This window comes from Solanum verrucosum, unplaced genomic scaffold, assembly GCF_900185275.1.
Source record: "Solanum verrucosum unplaced genomic scaffold, falcon-dt-bn FXZP01000252.1, whole genome shotgun sequence".
NCBI lineage: Eukaryota > Viridiplantae > Streptophyta > Magnoliopsida > Solanales > Solanaceae > Solanum > Solanum verrucosum.
In genome coordinates this window covers 4,186,834-4,206,997 of record NW_026019988.1, presented here as the reverse complement: position 1 = coordinate 4,206,997, position 20,164 = coordinate 4,186,834, and the positions used below count along the sequence as shown (strand labels likewise).

At 28.9% G+C, this 20,164-nt stretch overlaps 2 protein-coding genes and 1 long non-coding RNA gene across 3 annotated transcripts in view; all 3 read left to right on the top strand.

Moving 5' to 3' along the window:
• Positions 1-20,164, top strand: part of LOC125819013 (uncharacterized) — a 513,298-nt gene that overhangs the window by 89,841 nt on the left and 403,293 nt on the right. The window lies entirely within an intron of this gene.
• On the top strand, positions 7,996-10,315 carry LOC125818990 (glycerol-3-phosphate acyltransferase 5-like). The gene is made up of 3 exons (XM_049498500.1): positions 7,996-8,576; positions 9,086-9,760; positions 9,900-10,315. Exons 1-3 carry the CDS (start codon positions 8,022-8,024, stop codon positions 10,134-10,136), a joined length of 1,467 nt encoding a protein of 488 aa, XP_049354457.1. The 5' UTR covers positions 7,996-8,021; the 3' UTR covers positions 10,137-10,315.
• The window catches only part of LOC125819033 (uncharacterized), a 231,012-nt gene continuing 222,390 nt past the window's right edge, over positions 11,543-20,164 (top strand). Inside the window, exon 1 of the long non-coding RNA XR_007442426.1 lies at positions 11,543-11,547. This is a non-coding gene — a long non-coding RNA (uncharacterized LOC125819033). The remainder of the gene's footprint in view (positions 11,548-20,164) is intronic.

The following is a 20,164-nucleotide window of genomic DNA, read 5'->3' as shown; positions in this document are numbered from 1 at the left end:
GATGAGAGGATCCGCTTATTTACTAGGGGACTGAATTCTGAGTTGCAAGTATTATCTGTTCATATGACTTCTGCAGGGGGAGCTTTTATAAGGTAACAGATTATATTAAGAAAGTGGAGGGGGTGAGGCGAGACGGTCAGGCTAAGGCATTGGCAGAAAGGGGCAAGATTCAAGGCAACTTTCAAGGTTCTTATTCCAGAGGTTCAGGGAGGCCAACACTTGCAGCCAAGCCAATTCAGTCTGTCATGCCCACCTCTACAGGTAATTACTTATAACAATGGGATCTGTTGCCATGTTCCGGCATAATTATTGGATCGGGTACCACGTTTTGGTATGCTAACTGTTTGGGGTTGGGTTCTATGAGAGGACCAATGATTTGATAAAATTGTGTATCTTGAGAAATGTGAAGTTGTTCGTTGTTAGTAAATGTTAATAATATTGTATATGTTTGATATATGCATGTGATTATATTGTTGTGATGACTTATTTATGTTGCACTTAGTGGGATAGTCGCGTGATCCTACCAGTACACTGTGGTTGTGTACTGATCTGAACTTGTTTTTATTTTTGTTGAGTACAGGGCTTCTTCAAGCGGCTACTGACAGACCTCGCTTAGGAGATCAGTGATCGTTCGAATTCAAGGGTAAGCCAATACTTCCGGGCTACCATGGGTTCTTTTTCGTCTATGTCTACCATTTTTGGACTTAGACTATGTTCTAGTTAGTTGATTAGTTCATTAGATTGGGGTTGCATCCCTTCTTGTTTAGACTTGTTGACCTTTAGATGTTTTGGTACATTGACTTTCAGGTTCTAGGTTATTTCTTCCACATTATTTAGTTCGTTGTTAGACTTTTTTTGGAGTTTATGGGAACTCCCTATTTCTTTCCTTTGTATTTGAATTGCTTCTGTATCCTTAAATGCCTTGGTTTTAGATTAGTTGATTGATTTGAGTTGTAATATTGGTTCTCCCACCGGAGTGTTAGTGTGGGTGCCAATCACGACAGTCTAGGTCGTGACAGAGCACCACCCAAGAGTGAGGGTGCATGGCAAGTTTAAGTAGTAAGAAGAAAATGATACAATGCAATGTCAAGTATAGTGATGCATATCTAACCTAGCGATACACAACTATTGTCTCTTAGTCTGGGACTCATAGGAGACATATCTGTCCATGCATTCGTTTTGGCGTACGACACGACTCTCGATAATAAAATCCACCGTGACGTACGATACATACTTCAAATCATAATATCGGTTGCGGTGCGCGACACATCCCTCGAATTGGTACATCCTTTTAATTCCTTATTCTTCCTCAATTCATATAACACTTGTCACAATCATGTCTCAGAACCAATGCAAATGACTTGTTCACTCAAATAATGAGGAAATGACTATTTCGACATCAATGCACAATTCACAACAACAAATTCATGATACAACATCAATAATGAATCAATAATCCTTTTAAATCATTCTCAACACATCACACATCAATATATAATCAAGTTGCCTTTTATTACCCCTTTTTCAACATTAGGATCATTCAATATAAACAAGTCAAACCATTATCAAATCTCATTACTTCTTTACAAATACCATAAGGAATTACGCTATTCAATATCGGCTACAACCAGAAGTGAATCTGAACCAACCATCACACACTCGAAATTTCCAAACCAACTTCACCGACATATCAATAAATGACTTGGAGCAACTATAGGGAGGAGTAAACTGATAATTTTATTTATTTTTAAATCCAAAAATGACCTTGTGGGTCATTACACAATTCTCATGTTAATTGACACATGAGACACATGTGTCTAGCTACTTGTGCATACCCATAGTTGAAAACATAAATATCAGTTGAAGCAAAGTGAAATGGCACATTATGTATTATGTCTTTCTTTTTTTCTCTACTATCAATGTAGATAAATGAATTTTGATTGTCATTATTAAAAAAAGTTTAAAATTTATATAGAATATAAATAAATAATCTTTCAAGATTTTTTATGAAATATATATTTAATTTTATTAATTATTTTTTAATATTAATGCATCAAAATATGTTTATAAGGCTATCATATTATAGATATTTTTAAAATTAATAAATTTTATTTTTATTTTGTCCATTCGAGAATGACATATATTAACTTATATACTCAATCAATATTTTTTATTTGTTTAGATTAATATTTTATTATAGGATATTTGTTATACAAATGAAAAAATAATGATATTGTGATTTTAAAAAAGTATTAAAAAAAAAGAGATAAAGATTGATAATGTAGGGTAAAATAAACATTTAATAAAGTCAATAATGAAAATGGGGGAGAATAAATGTTTCTCAAAGTTGAAGGGGGAGTTTGATCTTTAAAATAAAGTTGGGGGTATAAATGATTTTCGTGCTATTTAATTAGCCAATGGTTTTGATAACCCATGGTTTTAGCCCATTGTTTTGTACAAAAAGTGGTTTTTAGTTATCTATATAAGTAGAGAGGATTGTGAACAATTTTCAAATCAAGAGAAGAATTTCAGTAAAACCCTAAAAACTCTCATTTTTCCCTTTTCTAAAACAGCCATAGGTATCCCTTTCTTCATATTTTTCCGGTGAGCTCCACCACCCAAACACCACCTCCCCCCCCCCCTTCCTCTCCTTGTTTACTGCTACCAGTAACCAAACCAACAACAGCCCAAAACCACAACCTAACCATATATATTTTGGCTTTGTTTAATTAATTGTTGATTTGTTGTCTTAATGTTTTTGGTTAAATTTTAATGATTGTTACTATTTTTGATGAATGTGTTTATAGTTTTGGCAATTTTTAGATCTTTAATATGTTTGGCTACTATTTGTTCATTACTTCATCATTGTTGCTCTATTTTTTAGTTTTAATTTTTGAATTTTTTTAATGTTATTTATCAATTGTTTCCGTCGATTTGTACAAATGACCAATGAAAAAGATCTCTCTGTCGATTTTTGAGGTCTTCTCATTTTTAAAGACGGAAAGTTTAGTCTAAGTTTATATAACACATCATACATTACAAGTTAAATTGATTGATGAAGAAATTTCCATCGATTTCTAAGGCCTTCCATTTTAATAAAACTTAAGGGGTTATTTATTTCACTTTAGAATAGTCAGTCCCCTGTAAAGTATAAGTGTGTTGTTAGGTATCTGATAATAGATTGGAAGACCAAATAGTAGATATTGAATCCCTTTAATTTTGATTACTATTTTTTTAATGCATTTTTTATTTGATTCATGAAAAATAAATTGTAGAAGGCTACAGGCATGGCACATATTGATGTATTATGATAGTTAAAATTGTTCCTTTTTCATACCCAAATGTAGGACAATTAAAAAGCAATAGTGTAGATATTTTGTTAGTTAATTTTTTATTTTATTTTATTACATAAATAGAATTTAAATAAAAAGTTGTAAAAGGGAAGTGATGGCAACATGTCCTAAATTTGGTTTTCACCAAGAAATCATATCTCATTCTTGGTCAAAAATAAATTAAGGATTTATCGCCATCACTCTCTTTTCCAACTTTTATTCAAAATCTGTTGTTTTGGTAATAAAAAAAATCAAAAAACTAACTAACAAAATATTCACATCATTGATTTTTAATTATCCTACATCAAAGAACAATTTGAATTTATCATAATTAAATGAATAAGTGTTATACTTATAGCCTTGTAAAATTAATTTTTCATGTATAGAAAAGTAGTTAACTGCAAGCAAACTCTTAAAGGAAAACAGTAAAAAAAACAATCCCTACAAGAAAAAAATAAAAATAAAAATGGTCATTCGGAGGTCAGATTTTGAAAAAATATTTTCTTAATAAAATTGACCTTCAGAGTTTAAAAAAAAAACTTTAGAGGTCGATTTTTTTAATAGCAATATCCACAATGTAATTATTACGAGTTTTTGTTATGAAGAGATTATACTCTTATAGTTTAATATTTTTTTTATATTAGTTTCATATAGATAGGTCAATTTTGACCAAACCCTATTATGTTTTATGCATTTTTAGTATATCTTTTTATTATATGGTTTATTGTATTTCAAAGTTTATAATTCTTGATCTCTGCAGGACATTTTTTTATTTCGATCCCAACAAACAAGTTTTACAAAAAATATTTTATATTGATGGTGTCCTCCTTACTCTCCAACCGCTCCAAATCTTCACTCCCACAGAGTTTACTTTATATTTATGGTGGATCGTTTTGTATATTTTTGTTGCTCATCATGTGTTTGTGTACAAATTACCTAAAAGGCAATTAGGGTCAAATCTTTCTATAATAGCAGCATTTGTGTAAAAGTTTTATGATTATATTGTAGTGAGATATTGCTATATATGTATATTAGTATTTAACGTTTAGATCTTATTTAGATACTATAAACAAAGTATGTAAAATTAGAAAAGATGTGAATGTAAAGAATGACAAACACTTATAGTCTTTTCCCGTGAAGTTATGGCCATGCACCATTACACAATATATATTTTTTTATGAATATTTGTATTTGAGTTTTACTATGTTTATTTAATAATGAATTAATTAAGGCCAAAAAAGATAATGAAAAGGTGATGAAAATTTAGTTGAGCAACCACAACTGTATATATATCGATGCGCCGCAAATGGAACAAAAAATTTGTAAAACTTTATAAATTTCTTGCAAGTTTGTACAAAAAACAGATATAGATAGTAAAAGTGTAAACATTTGATATTATATTTCTCTTTTGACATTCGATACTCACTTTAATTGATTAAATTTTAAGGGTAAAATATTTCTTATAAAAAACGATTATAATCTTAGGGCACAAACTTAAATCTTCTAGGTAAGAAAGGAGTACTTATCGACCACTTTACCGCAACATTTTGTGGTCTAAACTCTGAAGCGAAAAAGAAAGATATAGTTCTAAGCATTGCCTATAAATAGTCAATGATGGATCCATGATTTTAATTGAAGGAGTTCGAAACATAAAAATAAAATATAGTGCTTGAAATTTGAAACTTCAAGGTGCATTTTAACACCTAAGCAACTAAGCCAATTCATGTGTTCACATACTTCAGAATTGATCGCTACATATACATAAAAATCAAAAAATTATCTTCATTTATAGTGTAATTTTTTGTAGATGAGGTTCAGATACACCTTCATGAGTCATGAGGCCCTAGATTCGCTCCTATATATAGCTAGTGTCAAAATTTCTTATAACACACATCAATGTAAGCATATCGTATAATGTTATGATATCGTAGCTATTTTTAATACTCAAATCCGCAGTCTATAATTAAAAAGGTACAAGTACAAACTACAATCTTTAAGTTTAGTAGTTAAAACATTTGATTATGACACTCTTTTTACTTTTTCTTACCAACTAATTTGCAAGTAGATAATGTATTCAGAAAGTGTTATTTTATTATACGATAACTTGTAAGTAATCTATATATATAATTTAAATAAAAGGGTAGAATTTAACAAATTCAAAACCTTCATAAATGGACAACGCCGGTCAACTATATTAATTAAGTGGTTGATAATTTTCACACTATTGCATTATTTAACTAATACTTCTCAAAATACTTATTCATGTTTCATTTCTTGAAAGTTAATTTAACTAAATTTTGAAGCTAAATTAAATTAAATTAATATGATATTTTCAAATTTTAACTTAGATGTTCAAGAACTTCATGAAAAATATTACAAATTGTATTTTTTTCTAATATCAATATGGTTTTAAAAAAAAAGACATCTTAAAAGTTGATCAAAGTACATTTAATTACTTTGCTACAATAAATTAAACATTGTATGTGGGTAAATATTTACCATATTTAGGACTCAATTTAATGAATCAATCGAGACGTAAGTATGATGTAATTAGATCACGTTAGAGTATTGCTTTTGCTAAATTTATTAGCTCCACTAATTTGAAATTCCATGGTGTAGTGTTGGATAAAAAATTTTAGTAAGATGATTTAAAATATATAAAGTATACACACGTTGAAATTAAAAAAAAATCAACATATAATAAACAAATATAAATAAATAAATAAAAGGTAATTTATAGAAATTTCACTATTTTACATTTAGGAGCTAATTACTTAAATGTACTCTAGTTTGCAATATTACTAGATTTTGGTACGTTCATCTCAGAAAATATAGGATCAAAATTAGGTGTAATTTGTTCTCAATACATTGTATCTAAGTGGATTCATATGTATCTGGGAAACAAAGACAAACTCACATCCTTTGCCTCCCTCACATCACGCACACCACACTCCTATGTGTTTGTATTCCAGATACATATGAATCACTCCAGACACATGTAGATACATGTCTAGTGTGTATCTAGTGTAATTAAATGTATCTGGGATACACGAATCTCTCTCCCCACCCCACTCGCCTCTCCCTATTTTAAGGTATATGTTGATTAAAAAAATACATATATCTAAATATATCTTCCTTAATATAACCATCCCCTCTTTGAGATTTCACTACTTTGACTCTAACCAGAAATTCTACACGTTTTGTTTATTAACATAATAAATGATCTAAAACATCTTCTTGTTCTGGCCTTCTTCTTTTTTAAAAAAAAAAAAAAAGTAACTCTACAAATTGATTATTTCCACGATTTTATACACGTTATGCAATTGTAAAGATATAAGACATTAAACACTTTAAAAAAAAATAGAAGTTGTGGTGACAAAAATATCTTTGACCTGAGATATATATAGGTGTAGCTTCTAGACAAAGATGAGATAATCGTATTAAATTATACGAGCAATGAAAAACGTATATATGCGGGTTGTATAATTTACATGACGTCTATAATAGAGGATGAATAAAAAAACAGGTTAAAGAAAAAAATGAGCAAAACTTAACGAAAATGGGACATATGAGAATTTCACTTTGGAATAAAAAATTAAATTGAAATTTTTTATAAGATAGATGATAAAATTTGATACAATACATATGTTTTTGAATGAATTTGATAATAACATAACTCGAAAATAAAATAATTTATAGTTAAGTGATCTTAGTAAGTTACCTACATACGAACAATGGTTTTTTTTTTTTTTTTTTGGTAGAGACGTGGACGCTATTCTCTTGACTCCCAAAATAAATCTAATAACACTAACAGCACATAAAATATTATTTATATTATCAGTGCAAGTTAACAGTATATTACAAGGTAACACATAAAATATTTATATATGTATATAGTTTAAATGATTTGATAGAGCAAAAAAATATATTCTTCCCTTCATCAATATATAGAGATTGATATGTAGTCTATAAATGTAAAACCTAGTTTAAGAAATTTACGATTTTCTCATTAGTAAAAAGAATATATTATAATCACGATTGGGATTATCAATCCTTGATAATTCTCACAAGACGAGTAGAATCCCACAAAATATTTTCTAGTGATGCAAAGGATGTTTATGTATATTTAACTAATTATAATTATTGCTTGTGTTTCAGAAGAAACGTTCGAAAAAACTTGTATTTCCCTATACTAATAATGATACTATACACATACAAGGTAATCGGATAAGGTTTAAGTAGAAAGATAATAACTTATGGGCTAACCAACACCCTTTATGAATAGATCCAATCCAATAATATTTTTCAATATTAACTCTATAATATTTTTTATTTTTAAAAAAAGAAAAAGTTAGTTGGTTGAGTTAAGTAACCTAGTTTTGCATGTTGACATGTCAAATATTCTTAAGATATTTATTATTGAGTTCTTTATTATTTCATGTAGATATATCTACGTACAGACAAATGGGGTCTTACATCTTAATATAAAAATTTATATGTACCTTCTTTTCATATACTTGGTAGTTGTAAATTAGTTAAACCAATTCCATTCTTTCCTTAGAGTAAAGTCAAATCTACTTTCATCTTATAATTCTCATACTCCTTAAAACCCAATTCTTGATTTCAATTATCTAACACAACAACAAAAAAACATTCATTTTTTTGCCCAAAAAAAAAAAAGTTTTCCAAATGGATTCATCAATTGTTTGTGAACTTGAAGGAACTCTCTTAAAAGATCAAGATCCTTTTAGTTACTTTATGTTAGTTGCATTTGAAGCATCTAGTCTTATAAGATTTGCAATTTTACTCATGTTATGGCCATTAATTAAATTTCTTGAAATTTGTGGCCAAAAGGATAAAGGGTTAAAATTAATGATATTTGTGGCTACTATAGGTGTAAAAATTTCTGAAATTGAAGTTGTGGCTAGAGCTGTTTTACCTAAGTTTTATTTTGATGATATTGATATGAATTCTTGGAGGATTTTTAGTTCATTTGATAAGAGAATTGTTGTGACAAAAATTCCAAGAATTATGGTGGAGAGATTTGTTAAGGAACATTTGAGAGCTGATGATGTTATTGGGAGTGAACTCGTGGTGAACAATTCTGGCTTCGCCACTGGATTTATTAAAGACGATTTTGACTCGATTTTTGAAAAAGTCGGTGCTTTGTTTGATGGTGAAACACAACCTAGCTTAGGCCTTGGAAGGCCTCAAAATGGTTCTTCATTCCTTTCACTATGCAAGGTATGATATTAGTACATATAACTTAAATTTTTTATTTAACTTTTGTCGTTTGTTAGAATTCAAACTATATATATGTTATCATTGAAAATCAAAGAGCTATTTGATGAGATTTCGACCGATAAAATATACAAGGAATTAATAGATATACTTTTTATGTTCAAGGCACCTAAATTTTTTGACAAATAGATGTTCAAGAATTAAAAAAAATAATTATATCGTCAGTACATATAACTTAAACTTTATTATTTACTTCAATACTAAAAATGAAAATTCTTGTATTTTGTTATGACATTGACATAATATTCTTGCCAAAAAGTTTGTTACAAATGTCTCAATTTTATATAGTCGAAACAATTGTCACATTTATATATATGTAGCAAGGTAGTTTATGAGATTAATTCCATATGATAATTGTATTAGAAAGAACTATATAGATTATATATTTATTTTTTTATAACATTGACACTAATTTTTATTTTATTTTTTGTTACAAATGTAAATTGAAACAGGAACAATCACATCCACCATTTATGATAAACAAAAATCAAGATCATATTATCAAGCCTTTACCAGTAATTTTCCACGATGGACGTCTTGTTAAACGTCCAACACCATCAATTGCTCTATTAATTCTTTTATGGATACCATTTGGTGTTATATTAGCAACAATACGTATTATAATAGGTTTAATGCTACCATTATGGATTGTACCCTATTTAGCTCCATTATTTGGTGGTAAAGTCATTGTCAAGGGCAAACCACCACCACCAGCATCAACCACCAACTCGGGCGTGCTCTTTGTGTGCACACACCGAACCCTACTTGACCCTGTGGTCCTATCCACCGTACTTCAACGTAAGATACCGGCCGTTACGTACTCAATCTCCCGATTATCGGAGATTTTGTCCCCGATCCCGACCGTCCGGCTAACGAGGATTCGAGAAGTGGACGCACAAAAAATCAAACGTCAACTCGAGAAAGGAGATTTAGTTGTCTGCCCCGAAGGAACGACATGTAGGGAACCGTTTTTACTGAGGTTCAGCGCGCTTTTCGCTGAATTAACCGATCGAATCGTACCAGTGGCAATGAATTATAGAGTAGGGTTTTTTCATGCAACAACAGCTAGAGGATGGAAAGGACTGGATCCAATTTTCTTCTTCATGAACCCTAGGCCAATGTATGAGGTAATGTTTAGAATTCCTTTTAAATATAGTGTAATTTTCATCAAAGGGAGATTCAGATGAACCCCTCGATCCTGACTCTGCCTTGAGTTATTATATACTATGTATTGTTGATTCATATATTATTTTTTTCTTTCAACAGGTAACATTCTTGAATCAACTACCAGTGGAAGCCACGTGTTCATCAGGGAAAAGTCCACATGATGTTGCAAATTATGTCCAGAGAATTTTGGCTGCAACATTAGGATTTGAATGTACTAATTTTACAAGAAAAGACAAATATAGAGTTCTTGCTGGAAATGATGGAATTGTGTCACAAAATTCTGGGACAAATTTAGCTAACAAAGTGGTGGACACTTTCAAGCTTTTTATTCACTAAAAAATAGATTATGAGTTATTTAAATTTTTTTTGGTTATATGTTTTACTTGTATTTTTGTTTTATTCTTCATGTCTTTGTGTATATATATATTAAAAAAACAGATAGATTAAAAAAAAAAAGGCAGAGGTTGTATTCTTTGTTTTTTTTATATATATCATCCTTACATTCTTTTTCATGATGATAATAATTAATTTCTAACATTACTAGAGTTATTCATTGATATATTAAGACATATTTATACTCTATTGAACTAGGGTTTTTTTTTTAAAAAGAATATAATCTTATTTACTGTATTTTCTCGACTGTCCAAAACAAATTTCTCTATTTAATCAGATTGAATCGTAATAAATATATATCCAAAAAATATGGTGTCATATATAGTTGGATAGTAAATACTAAATAACATCATCAAAGAGTTGTTATAGCGAATGAACTCCTCTTAGTCTCCTTTTAATCAAAAATCTCGAGTTTAAATTTTAAATATGAAATAATTTGTAGTAGAGAGTACTTCCCAGAATGAATCCTATGAAGCGCGAGTATAGATTAATCAAATTGTAATACATGTATTGGACATTGGATATATAAAAAATTGTAAATAGCAAAAATAGTTGCAACAATAGTATACAACAACGTAGAAAACAGGATTCATTTGCACAATTTTCCCTTTAAATGGGTTGTTCTTTAAAGCCACGGGCATCAATAGGTATTACTCCTTGCGAATTATTTTTCTTTTTATCCTGAAAGACAAAAATTAAAAATCGAAACAAAATAAAGGCAAGCAATAAACCAAACAAACCCCAAAAACTTCTGTGCAAAGATAACTCAAATAAACAAGTTATGTGGTTAAGAAATTTAAATTACTTGTAGAGTTGAATTTAATCTCATTAATATACAATTGTAAAAATAATAATTAATAATCTGATTTTCATCTTTAATTTACAAGCAACCACAAATTCAGTAAAATACTCTACTAACTTCTATGAAAAGACTCAGCTTCGTCTCAATTTTTTGAAGGAAATAAAACAAGATTAGGAATCCATAGTAGTTAATGATTTGTAATTTTTGGTAATTATATTTAATTAGGATTAGTTAGTTAAAAAGGTTTTCTAGTGTACTTAAATTAGGATTTGTTAATTTTGGTAAGTATGTTTAATTAAGATTTATTAGTTAAAGTAGGTTTTCTAATTGGGATAAGGGTCTGAAAAATACCCCAACTTTGGTCGAATTTGTTGTTGCAATACTAAACTTTCATGAGGACCTATTACCTCCCTAGACTATTTAATACCGTATTTTAAACATATATATTTGTCCACGTGGACATAAAAAATAATGCAAAATTATACATAGTAATGTGTCCACGTGGGCACATATAAATGCACTATTAAATAGTTCATGGGGTAAAAAATACACTATTAAATAGTTTAGGGAGATAATAGGTCCTTATGAAAGTTTAGTATCACAAAAGGTGGAGTATTTTTCGGACAATTATATTATAATTTGGTTTGTTAGTATTATAAATAGGCGTGTGTTATTACATCTTTTTCAGACATATACAAGAGTTTTAGGGTTGTTACCTATTCTTGGTAGCTTAATAAATTTCTTCCATATAACTATTGTTGGATCATCGATGGCTGAGGAATCGTATGTTAGGTTGAAGGAGTTGGTGGAGAAGTGCAACTCATCTGATTCTGAGAAGAAAATTGGGATTCATAAATACATAATTAAGACAAAGCAGCGTATATATGCTTCGTCTCAATGTCCTGTTGAAATGGTGTCAACAGGTACAGTGAGCACTGAGCAGCTTTCATCAAGTTTATCTAGTCATGATTCATGTTTCACCTATGCTGCAGACTCGTTGTTTTTTATGCATCAAGGACTACTACAACAAGCCTGAATGAGCTTTGTGTGGTACTTGTTATGGCTGCTGCATGCAGAACAAGCATTAATGACCTTATACGTACTTCATATTGCATGAGCTTTGTGTGGTACTTGTTATGGACAAAGTCGTAAGGCAAGTGCAGAGACTTTGTAACGAGCTCATAACTGATGTTAGTACTGGACAGGGTGGGCTGAAGATTTTGTATTGGTTGGATTTGGATAACAAATCCGGAATTTATAAAAATTGAACCTCGAAACGATCTACGAATTAAGTGTCTTCATAGCACATTTGTTATTGATCCGCTGACAGGAAAAGAAGCAGAATTTTCCCTTGATCAGAGTTGTATTGACATTGAGAAGTTGATGCTAAGGGTGATATGTTGTAATCGCTATACTCGATTACTAGTGATTCTTAAAGAAGTTGTGAAAAATAGTCGTCATATATGTAGAGTAGCTGGCGATATTCAACTTCAATACCATGTAGAAGAACCTGTGTTCAAATTGCTACAAAGTCAGTCAGATTCACCAGCAAAAGCTGATCTGACAAGTAACGTGGTTTGTGTAAATACTATCGACATTGATAGGATGCAGATATGTGAGGACGATCTCAATTTGAGTCTTCTCAACGGGAAGAAATTGCTGTCAGTTTTACCTAGTGATGGCGAGAGTCACCAAACAATAAATTCAGCAACATGTATAAAGTCAGAGCACATTTTGCCCAGGAAGTTGTCATCAGTGCAGTCCAATAAGTGAAGAAAACTTGTTGGCACCAATCTATTTAAGTCATCAGAGTATAGCTATGGAAGTGTTATAGTGAAGCTAATAAAGGGATTGCAGCTTGTAGTATATATGTTTCTTCCCTTGTTCATGTAGTCAGGCATTGCTCGATATGTATCAAACATATTCGTTAGTCCATAGATACATTTGACGAGTTTTAATACAGGTGTTGAACATCGAATGAAGGAAAAAAATGGAGTGTGGAATAGCAAAAGTAGTTACAACAGTATATAGTGCTAAAATAAGTAGTGAAGACAGAACTTAATGGCACGATTTGTCCTTTAAATTGGTCATTTTTTTAAAAGCGCAGGGCATAACTTGTAGACATTATGACGCAAAAGGATAAATTTATGCCTTGCAATGCCTAAAACCTTGTACAAAGATAATTCAAATAAAAAGGTTATATGGTTAAGAAATTTAATATACTTGTAAGAGTTGAATTAAATTTCATTGATAAACAAATTATAGAAAAGTGAGATTTTCATATTATTTAACATACAAGCAACCATAAATCCATAACATTAGTCAATTTATCAAATTCCGTAAAATACTCTACGAACTTCTATGCAAAGAAATCCATAATTTTGCCCCAAAAAGGGGGGAAATCATATTAAGGGTTGTTCAAGTTGAGTTCAGTCAAATTTGACATAAAAAAGAGTCAAGTAACTTACAATGCAAGGAAAAAAAATTACTCCTGAATGCGATGTGGGCTACTACTTCCCGACTACTAAAAAAATAGAATAGCCACTAACATATTTCGTAGCTAAATAGTAAAATTGATCACTAATTCTATTTTGCAACGAATTAGCAATAAATTTCTATTAGCTACGAGCAATTTAGCAAGTGAATATAATAAGGTATAGAGCTGAATCTTTTGCACAAAATCAAGATATTGGTTTTTTGATTGACATAAATCAGTTTGGGCCTTACTACAAGTATGTGTGGGCTCATTAATGGGCTTTCTAACCACGTACATCTAGGTAAAATTCACACAAATAACCACTTTTTAGTTCTTGTATTGAAAAATAGTTATCGTTTTGAAGTCTCAAATTCCAATCCACAAGTGAAATTGTATAACAATGTCTACAAATTTAACAGTTAAATTTAAAAGTCTATAATAATAATTATTTTTCGAAAGATAAAGGTGATTAGCGTGCTACGCAAGGTAAATTTGCATAAATAATCACTTAAGTTTTAAGTTCTTATAATGAAAAAATAATCATTATGATAGAATTTCAAATTCAATTGATGATGAATCTCTGGCGGTATTATTATGAAACTTTTTCGTGGAGTTAGAAACTCCATAATAGGAGATTTTTCAAAAGTAAAAAGGCCAAAAATAATCAGTAAACGCTATTTTTATTGACAAAACATAGAACTTTTTTTTTCTTGTTGGTGCCCCCACAGTTTAATAAATAAATGTGTTATAAAGTGGAGTATGATAGTTCAAGCTTTACACATTCAACTTTAAACATTAATTTCTTTTTTTATTTTCATACTTTTTTGGTCAAAGACATAAAGCTATTTGCATCTACTTTTTTTTTAAAATAATCTTCAAAAGTTCTCACACCAACTTTTAAGAATTAACATAAACAAAATGGCAAGAATGACCAGTTGTAACGCACGACCAATTTGTTCCTTACAAGATTGACCAATTTAAAGCCTAGCTTTTCTTCGCCTTTTTTATTTACTTCTATCTCCGTTCATTTTTATTTATTCAGTATAATAAAATAGTTATATTGTGATATTAATCCGACTTATTCAAACTTGATTTAAGCATTTGTTGAATTGTCCTATATAGGGTGTGGGGCAAGATATTGATATTTGGTCTTATTATGTGACTGTGGACGCTCAACACTTTATAAGTTAATTTTGATGGTTGAGTTAAACTCAATATTTTATTTTTTTTCATGTTATAAGTTATACTTATTCTAATTTTTGCTTTATTCTATGTTGAACCTATATACCATGTTGTACATGATCCAATTGGCAAACCTAGCTAGATGCATGTGTAGTGTTGAATTGTCTCAAATTAGGTGGATATGGATATTCGATCTCATTATATGATCTTAGATAATTCTCACTTATTGAACTAGCTTTTTGACTGAATCAGATTTTGGTGACTAATCTTTAATCAATTCTCATTTCAATTAAACTGTTCTTTCTTATTACTGAAAAAAAATGAAGGAAAAAAAAACTATACTTTCTTATTGAAGAAGGAAACATTCTAAAAGTCATTATATTTTCCCCATGAAGTCACCATGCAATAATAATAAATATACTTGTTGTGTAGAGGACCCAACTGCATGAACTACATGCCAATATATAGGATGTGTCCGGAAATGATTTCTAATTTTCTTATGTTTGATAAGTTGGTCAAAATATTTAGAGAATATTATTTTTAAGAAAATATGTTCTTAAATAAGAAAAGGATTTTATCTTGTTGAATACGAAAAATAAGTTGCACAAATGATATTTCACATTGATTGTAACTTGTTAAAATACGAAAAATAAGTTTCACAAATGATACCTCATCTTCATATATCCACTTACCCGTAAACCCCACCCCCCTAGCCTCGCTGTCACCTCCTATAGAAATTGTCTAGATTATATACAAATATTTTTAGGATAATATTTTTTTTGCTTACATTCTGAACATAAGAAATTCACTTATTTTTCTAAAAAATATTTTCCATCGTACCAAACACACCCAATATATTTGTATCATTTTCTAATGTTTCACTTATGTACTATCCATGCTTGAAAACTCCAATTTTCAAGATTAAGAAAAGTGTGGTGTTTGTTTGATTAAACACATGAAAATGACAAACTTTTTCAAACTCACTATACAATATACATTACTTATAACTTTTTTTTCCTAATTGAGATTCACTAATCACTACCTTTCTACTTTTGCCATTTCTTTTAGATTCTTTTAGATATCATATGAAATTAAATTACATATACTTTAATCATGCATATGGTCTTGTCAAATATCAGAATTCTATCATTTTCACTTGTCTAAAAAGGAAGAAAAAAGGAAAGAAACATTACTTGAAGAAGAAAACTCTAAGGGATTTTCTTTATTTTTAAAGTTGATAAGCTATCGGATAAGGATTTAATTTTTTTGCATATCTTTTATTTTAATAAGTAATATAAGTTTTTATGATAAAATCACTAAAAGTAAATGTTGGCCATGGAAGAAAGAAATAGCATGAGATGTAGACTGACTTTTTTGCATTAAGAAATTTACTGGTATTTTATTTGGATATTGTTATTTGACTTAATTTTAGATATGTTTTGTTTGAAACTTCATACCATAAAAGTTTAAATGCATTAAATGTGGACAAAAATGATTTAACTTTTATCACATGTGTACGTATGAACTTCAGGTAAAAAAAAATTGAAGTCAAACAAAAATAATTAAATTTTAACTTCATATTATTTAAGTAAAAAATGATTGAATTTCAGGCATAGATGTCTGAATTTCTGACACATGTGATAAAGTTTAAAAGGAAAATGGTTGAACTTCATTCATATATTTTGAAGTAGAAATATTTGAACTTCAATCATATCTATTACTATTAAAATATCACTATTTTTTCTCTGAAATTTCTCACTGAATAAATGTTCAGTGATTATTTTCATAAATATTTTGATTGAATGAGAACAAGAAAAAAATAGTAATGTATTCATATGAAAAAACTTAGAAATTTTTTCACTATTTCAGTAATAAGACGTTACTTACCATATATTTTATCAGTGAACTGGTTCAATGAAAAATGTGTAAAAAACTCGTGATTTATGATACAAATTTTTCACTGATCCATGATAAAAATTTTATTTTTAATTATATCAAAACTAATTTCATATACCATAAATATAAAAAAAAAATCGAAGTAAATATGACTGAAAAATAGTGACATCAAAGTTAGGTATATGTAGACTTCGATCACCTTTTGCTGATCCAATTTTCGGTAGCAGTATCCACTTTGGGCCCACTTTAAGAATGGGCTTTGTAGGTATTTCATGTGTTATGTTTAGTTGTTTCTCGAAAATTGTAGACAAATAATTTAGAAAAAACTATACTACATAATTACATATTTTATTATGATATATATTATTACTATCTACATTTTAAAAATATTATGTATTTTATTATTAATTAAGAGTATTTTACGTATCTCACACTTATATATATATATATTATTTTATTTTATTTTTTTTATCTTTTTATTTTTTTATTTTTTATTTTTTATTTTTTTGCTACAAGATACACAAGAATAAGGAGAGAGGCGAGCGAGATAGGGGAGGGAGTGAGCGAGATTCGTATCACAGTTACATGTGAATCATACTAGATACATGTATATATATGCATTTGAAGTGATTCGCATGTATCTGGGATACCAGATACATGAGAGAGTGGCAAGCGAGATGGGAGAGAGACGAGGGAGGCGAGCGAGATTTACTATGTATTTGTACGCAATAATTTAATCAACTCCTTTAATTTCTTGCTAAATTTTTCTAAATTTTTTTTTAATAATATGTAGAATTATAACATTCTCTTATGAAGGTTGAAGTAAATTTTGACTTCTCTTCCTTCTTTTTCTTTTTTTTTTTTAAAAAAAACTATAGAGACTAAATGTGTCTAGAAGTTTTTTGAAAAAATAAATAAATAGTATTAGTAGTTCTTAGTAATTAAAGATCAAAAGTCATAGTCCTCAACTGTCAGTACTTATTATAACAAAAAAATAAATCTTCAATTATATAGGCTTCATTTAATTAATTGTTGAAGTCAACCCAAAAGAAGATTTTAAAAAAATGGATTAAAAATGTCCATTTGTGATTGTTGAATTAAGTTATTTCTTAAGTTGGTGGGATTAACAACGTAAATTTAAAAGTGTATTATAAAAAGGATCGTGTGTACACTAATTTTATTCTTACATTATGTAATATAAATATTATTTATAATAAATCCTCAATTTAAGATTCAAGCAAAGCATAAACACAGTATTTAGAAAAACATACACTATAACGAGATTAAGATGGCAAGAAAAATTAAAATAAAAGAACCAATAATTATATTATATTAGTAATAGAAAACTAAGTATAGAGTTAATTAAAGTTGGTGGAATTACAAATGGAATTTGATTAGGGTTTCAAATAATTAGGTCATAATTAATATAATTAAAAGATTTCTATGACTTTCTTCTTCTTTTTCTTTTTTGTTTGGATGGAGTGGGGGTGGGGGTGGGGTCTCAAATATGAATGGTTAAAAAAATTGGTTGCAGGCTTGAAGCCTTTTTTAATCATTCATGTTCCTTGTTTCCATAAGGCATCTTTTGGATTTAAAATTATATGTATTGGTACAACATATGAGAATTCTATATGAAGAAGTATATTATAACATGTTAATTTATCTTAGTTGATATTCTTATATAATTTTATAAGAGATTTTCTTGGATAAACTTTTTAAAAAAAACTATTGGTGCATGGATACCACAATGCAATATACGATTTTAGTAGAATTTAATAATTTTGACATAAATTTTGAATTTGTGGCAATTTTTTTCACTTATTATATACAAATAATTTAATCAGAACATAATAAATTATATGTTCTAAAATTCAAATCTCTAACTCCATTTATGTACATCACAAGGTTTTATTTGTGATTTTATTTTCTAATTTTTGCCTTTTCTTATAATGAAACATTTAAATATTAAGTACTTAATTAGATCCATTTAATTACAACAAAAGGTTATGGGGTATATACATGTTAGATAAATTGTGAATGATTTCTAGGAAGTGACCCTCTTATAATCACTATTTTTATTCTTAATTGTTAATTAAGTCCATCAAAATTTTCTCATGGAATTAATATATTAACAATGCATTGAGTTTATGAAATTGAATAGGATAACTAAGTATATTTCTATTCGATCCTAGCCATAAATCTATGCCCTCTTAAATTCTTCTCTAATCTAAAAAAGTTATTTTTTTCCAACCATGAATCTTAGATAATAAATAGAATTCAATTATTGGCCAAACAATTAGCAATTATGACAAAATTTAATAAACAATCAAACTCGATCATCTGTATTAAAATAGAAACAATCGTTAAAAGTCAATGATCATAATTTTCTGCAACCCTAAATTTATAAAACTAGATACACATAGCGTTCACTTCTAACTAATAAAGGTTAATATATATTATACTTTTTCCACCAAAGAATAAAGTGAGATGCACCTAGCAAAAGTAATAACTATAGTTTTTAAATTCTTCATAATTTCATAACTTTAAGATCAATATTACATATCACTCATAAGAAATACAATTACAAAAAATACAAGACTTTACCAAATACTGTAAGTGAATAAAGTGTGATTACCTAATAGCTTCAAGATACTGATAGTAAAATTATAATATAATATTATTAGAGTTAGACCTATTTTAATTATTGATTTACTCGCACGGTGTTATAATTTAGACTTCCATATTATACTATTCACACTCCACATAGCTAGTCACTGTCTCATGGATGTGTCGGGAAGTGTTATGTGGAGGAAATTTAATGTTGTCTCCTTATACAACATCTTTGAAAAATTCTAACTTCATAGCTAATAATTTTTTGAAGTTGAATAATTCGATCTAATAATCATTTATTCTAAACGGAGATCCAAATTGAAACTTGTGATGATCACTTAAAAATGGAGGAATTTTAATCATTTCACCGAATTCATTGGTGGTAGGCATGATTGTAATCTTATATGCATACACAGAGCTCGTAACTAATCTATCTAACAATATTATATATAAATTGTAAATTCGTACGAAACAATTATTTCACTCGTGCATGCAACAATTTGATTTCGTGCAAGAAAATAAAGGTTCTTCTCCTATTTTTATGAATTCTACAAACTCTCTTTAGTGATCGGGACTTCAACCATATCGATAGTAGTGGTCCTTCTTTCATTGATTGTTTGACAATTTAAACTAGAATTCACTTTAAAAATAAACTTTTGGTCTTAATCAAACTAGCTCATGAATTAAGGACACGTCAGAATGACCAATAGTTACTTATAATTAGTTTCATTCGAGAGTTTAATATCTTCTATTAGTTTTTTTTTTTTAAATGTCGATTTAAACTCATTTCCTTTCACTATATAGCCACGCTAGCAGGTACTATACGAGTCATCTGTCCACACATCTAATTACCTCACATGATTCACCAATTTCATTGAAAACTCTCATTTGTTAAAGCAAGAGCACAGTTGATTCATTCTAACCAAACAACATTATCTATGGTATGTGGATAAACACAAATAATAAATTATGAAAAAAATTTAAATCTTGAATCCATTTCGAAAG